The sequence below is a fragment of the Eucalyptus grandis genome, chromosome 2 (assembly GCF_016545825.1).
Source record: "Eucalyptus grandis isolate ANBG69807.140 chromosome 2, ASM1654582v1, whole genome shotgun sequence".
Classification (NCBI taxonomy): Eukaryota; Viridiplantae; Streptophyta; class Magnoliopsida; order Myrtales; family Myrtaceae; genus Eucalyptus; species Eucalyptus grandis.
Window position 1 is genome coordinate 13,826,289 of NC_052613.1, and position 5,565 is coordinate 13,831,853.

Below are 5,565 nucleotides of genomic sequence, written 5' to 3' on the forward strand. Positions count from 1 at the left end.
TAGAGCGTTTCTTCTTCTTCTCATGGCCCCATTGCGCCTCCTATTTTAATTAATGTTCACTTTGATACCGTGATAAAGATGTCTGAAACTTTTCGAACTTTTATTGGGCATTGCTTGTGAGCGAGGACAATAGTCATTCGTTGCATGCATGATCTGTGAACTCTGGACCGCTAGAGCCTGAACTAGGTGGGGTTTAAGAGATGTGATTGTAGAGTGCGTTTATTTCGCAAAAAATATGTAATACTTCTGTAAATGACTGTTTGTATTCCTCACAAAAGTAAATGAATGTAAAATGTTTTCATTGTCCATGAAAATAGTATGAATTGTTTATGATAATGCAAATATTTTCCATTAACGAATTATTTCGAGTGATATAGGTGATTATTTTTACAATAACATATTTTCTAAGCCATTCATTTCTATTGAAATAGACAAGATCTGAATCTTTATGTTAAATTTTAAGTCTAGATTTGCAATTATTTATCTTGCCAATCTCAATTCCGGAAATTAAATTACAAGACCATCTCCCATAGTCCCATGACACCAAGATAAATGTAGACATCAAACCGGCCACCCTCCCCGAGTCTCCTTGCCCGGTCCCAAGTAATGCAATGCTCTCTGTTTCTTTTTTTCGTCGTGGCTATTAATGAAACAAAATAGAGAGATTACAGCGAAATCCCTCTGCATTTCCGTGAAAATACTAACATCTCAAAATTTTCTTGACTAAATATAAAATATTAAAGTACAACGATTCTACGTAATCAATTTGTCCCGACTAAATTGCTGGGACAAATAATTTGCAATTAGAGTTCAGCAAATCTTTCGTAACTATCTTCATTCGAAGACGGCCTTTGTCCGACTTGTGACTTTCGTCGATGCCGATACGCCGGTCCGGTCAGTATTGTCGTCGACCGGGGCACTTAATTGAAAAATTTATAATATTGGAGGACTCGTTTGCCCAAACTGGAAAAGATGATAGTAATACAATGACTAAAAAAGTCAACGTGTTCATGTCGTCACCTTCGCGCGTGCTACTTTACCCAGAAGCCGAATGAAAACGGTCCGGCTTTTCATACATACAAAAACCAGACAGATGGCAGTTCGCAAGCAAGATCATCTGGAGCTCGCGTTCCAAGCTTCTCTCTCTCTTCGTCGTTTCTTCTCGGAGAAGGTAAGAGCTCGCATGTCTTTCTTCTTCTTTTGTTTCGGAACTGGAGTGCACGCGATGAGTCCGTTCTCGTCTTCGAGCTTGCTCCTGTTCTCTTCTGCTGCTGAAGAAAAGCTTCGCATGCATATTCTTTTCTCTCTGTACTCTGCTCTTGCTTATGATACTGTGCGCGCACTGAGTTTTGTGAGGGACCCAGTACCGCGCTCTGTATGCGTGCTCTTTACTCGCGCGCATTCCACGCAAGCCCGAGTCCAGGTTCTCACCGGTGTCAAATCACTTCGTACTGTGTTCGCTCGAGATGCTGATTTCGCCCGAGGCGCAATTCTGATGCAATTCCTGCCAAATGGCTTGGAGCTACTTTGCTTCCTTCTAGAAATTATAGCCCACCAACTTGTTTATAAGAATATGCTTTGTGTGCTGAGAGAAGCGGCTGTTTCAGATTGTGCGGCGACGAAACATGGTGGAAGGGGAGTCCCTTATTGCGAAAGATGTCACTGAGGCAAGCAGTGTTGCATCTCCTTCAGCACCATTTGCGTAGATATAGTTGCCAAGGCGCTGTACTCTGATCGAGTGCTGTTTCGGTGCAGATAATTGGCAAGACGCCCCTGGTGCACCTCAACCGTGTGGTGGAGGGTTGTGTTGCCCGAATTGCTGCGAAGCTTGAAATGATGGAGCCCTGCTAAGGTGTCAAAGACAGGTTTGTAATTGGAATTTGAATACTGTGGTGTCCATTTCCAGTCAAATTACAGATTCCTCACGATGCCAGGAGGTTGGCACTTGTCAAAAGAAGCATAAATTTAATTGCCACCTCTGGTCTATATATTATCGCATAAATGAAACATTTTCTTTAGCGATGTGATTTGTTCTGATGAATTGCAGTCACAGCGAATCCTTTTGTCCTTGATTGTAGGATTGCGTATAGAATGATTGCAGATGCTGAGGAAAAGGGTCTGATTAAGCCGGGAGAGGTTAGTTTTGGTTGGTCAAGTTTCTTCATGTAGACTATCCATCTGTAAAAGCTGTTCAAAATGGCAAGTCTATTCCATTCATGTTGGAAAGCCTCTGATTCTCTATATCGCTTGGTGCCTCTTGGGCGATGTAACTTTTGGTGTAATCCAAGTTGGTTGAATAAATTGATCATGGATTTGACAATCAAATAAGGCATGAATGTGCTTTAAATCCTCATTTGTCTAGTACATCAACTCCACTGAAAAACTGCAAAGGTTTGAGTCTGTGCCTGATAAACTCAGTGTAACAAGAAAAAGTTTATATATGTGCCAAGTGAAACTATGGAACTGACGAAACTTCTTCTGTTGTGATGTGTTCAAGAGTGTTATGACTGAGCCTACTAGTGGTAGCACCGGAATAGGGCTGGCATTTATGGCTGCTGCCAAGGGTTATAAACTTATAATTACCATGCCCGCTTCAATGAGTCTTGAAACAAGAACCATTCGCCGTGCTTTTGGAGCTGATCTTGTCCTCACGGATCCAGCCAGGGGCATGAAAGGCTCTGTTAAAAAGGCTGAAGAGATAGTGGAAAGAATACCCAATGCATACATGCTTCATCAATTTGAGAACCCTGCCAATCCCAAGGTATACAGTTCACACACTTAGTAATCCTTCTATAGCTAGCTGGTTGGAGAAGCTTAAGTTCTTCCTGCTTTCATAGATCCATTATGAAACGACTGGACCAGAGATATGGAAAGGTTCAGGAGGCAAAGTTGATGCCCTCGTTTCTGGGATAGGAACTGGAGGTACAATAACAGGAGCAGGAAAATATCTCAAGGAGCAGAACCCTAAGATCAAGGTGTGCATTTCTATCGCCTAGTTATATTTCTAGGCAACTTTACCGCTTCTCATGTTTTTCATTTAATACTTCTGTGTATTTAGCTCTATGCTGTAGAACCTGCGGAATGTGCAGTATTATCCGGTGGCAAACCTGGTAAGTCATGATCTTCAACACACTGTTGGATCCCTTTGTAACTGGTAGTGATATTACACTGGCTTAACTTTTCATTGTGTACTTTTCCTTTTCCTTCTGCACCAATTGAAGGACTTGGATGAGGAAACATACTTTGTGTTTGGGTTTTGGCTGTGCCTTCTCTTGTTTATCTCCCTCTCTGATGCATGATTAATATACTGAGTGAAGAACTTAGGAATGGCTGTCCTGATTTTTCAAGGATACGGCTAGAGTAGTAACTACTTGCCTGGAAATTAACTTCATTGTATGATTGATATGATCAATGAACCGCAGAATTGGGTCATCCATTTCCTTTTCCTCTCATGACGGTTCAGCTACTACATACCCTGGTTCTGCCCAGACAGCCTTTTGTTTAGTCACTAGAACTTATGAATTTGCTACATTTGTGTGGGGAAAAAATATTTGCTTAAACTTTCTGCGCTTTCATATGTTTTGGTGATGTTCAGCATGGTTCTATGATAATTTCATATACACTACAAAATGAATTGCCGAAGGTCCGCATAAAATACAAGGCATTGGTGCTGGCTTCATCCCTGGAGTGCTAGATGTGAATTTATTTGATGAAGTTATTCAAGTAAGTTTTTATCCATACAAGGGGACAAATTTGTGCTATATTTTTGCTTTTACATCTCGGCATCCGTCCACTTATTATGTCTTCTCATCTTGAGTATATGTTTTCGATGCCGTGATTTTTTGTACATTTGGCCTTTCCTGTTTATATTTATTACCATTTACCAAAAAAAAATTTGTGCTATTTTCTTTCTGTTTTCTGGTCCTGCCATCATGTTCAATTATCCTCATTCCTAAATTTCATAACATCCATGCTGTTGCACAAGGGAAAAAGGACTAAACATGCAAACAGAAAGTCTGCTCTCTTGCTGATATCCATCCTACTACCTGATAGATCATCATTTGTATTCAACAAAATGACAACAACTCTTCAATTGCACATGCTTTTTACGATTTGCATACCATTAGCCAATGATCTTTGCATTGTAAATGTGGTTCCTATCAAGTAATTCACATTGGCTAGTATAGGATTCTCTTTCTGATTTTGCAGGTATCAAGTGAAGAAGCTATTGAAACTGCCAAGCTGCTTGCAGTGAAGGAGGCTTTGCTGGTAAAGAGACTTGTCTATCATTAGGCATTGAGACTTCAGAACCCCACCCCAGGAAACGATGCACACACTGGCTAATATCCATTTTTAACTTATTTCTAGAAACATGACATGATTGTGGCACTTCAGAGTTCTCTGTTGCGTGCTTTTTAAGTGGGTTCTTTGTGATTTTATCTTTTTCACTTGCAGGTCGGAATATCGTCGGGTGCAGCTGGTGCAGCCGCAATTAATATTGCAAAGAGGCCAGAAAATTCTGGAAAGCTCATTGTGGTCAGTAAATTTGCTTTTATTGGACGTCGTTAGCAGAATATCATGTATTTTACAAGTGACTTCGCAATAACATAGCCGTGTAAGCAAGCGCATATCTTCTTGTTCGGTGAGTTCGGCTTACTTAAGTTTTCTTCAGCTTGATGTCAAGCTTCAGTTGAATGAAACTACTCCTATTTTCCTTCTCAAAATGATGAAAAACCATTTCTAGCTTGTTCACACTCTTCTTCAACAGCAAGCAGCCATTCGATCATACTCATGCAAAAATATTAGGGTCAATTCCATAAAAAAGCACGAACTTTAGGTGTTGTCCCAAATCTGGCCCGAACTTTATATTGTTTTTAAAAAAAAAAAACACCAACTTTCACTTGTGATCCAAATCTAGCCCTCCGTTAACCCTCCTTCCACAGACATCCGACATGGCATTTCCTCTCTAAGTCTATTTGAAGATGAATGAAGTAAGTCTATTACAAATAAGCTTCACATCTCTATTTAACTACAAGATGCACACGTTTTTATATCTCGCTTTAAGGCAATGTAATATTCTACTTCCAACCCAGCTTTTGACATTGAAAATAACTGCCAATTGTTAATTGATCTAATGGCCCTAGCTATGTACCTCGTCCCCTGGAACTGAAGCTATTGAATTATTTTTCCCATGAGAATCATCTGTAAAGTTCACCTCATTGGAAGGTAGACTTAAATTTAACACTTCCTCCAAACACTCAAATGCAGCATCGTTTTGCACCTCAACAAATTTGGACCTCTTCACAGTCGACCCATAGGGCATATAGGAGGAGCGCGTTTATGGCAACACCTAGATCCCATAAGTTTATGCATCTTCTCAACATCAAGTCCAAAAGCATCTCCATGGTACCATTCTGTATCAAAAGAGTAGATATCAAAGTTATTTACGACATTCAAAAATCAATTAGAGTCGATGCACATTAACTTCACAACTTTCACGGCCCCAAAATTTCCGACGGAAACGACATCTCAAAGTGATCGAGCTTGTGTATGTGCAAGAGCGAG

The 5,565-nt window shown here is 40.3% G+C and overlaps 1 protein-coding gene across 1 annotated transcript; it reads left to right on the top strand.

Moving 5' to 3' along the window:
• The first annotated feature begins 1,726 nt into the window (after positions 1 to 1,726).
• On the top strand, positions 1,727 to 4,666 carry LOC104434607 (cysteine synthase-like). The gene is made up of 7 exons (XM_039306415.1): positions 1,727 to 1,865; positions 2,079 to 2,761; positions 2,838 to 2,975; positions 3,059 to 3,110; positions 3,644 to 3,723; positions 4,210 to 4,269; positions 4,456 to 4,666. Exons 2-7 carry the CDS (start codon positions 2,504 to 2,506, stop codon positions 4,567 to 4,569), a joined length of 702 nt encoding a protein of 233 aa, XP_039162349.1. The 5' UTR covers positions 1,727 to 1,865; positions 2,079 to 2,503; the 3' UTR covers positions 4,570 to 4,666.
• Positions 4,667 to 5,565: the final 899 nt, after the last annotated feature.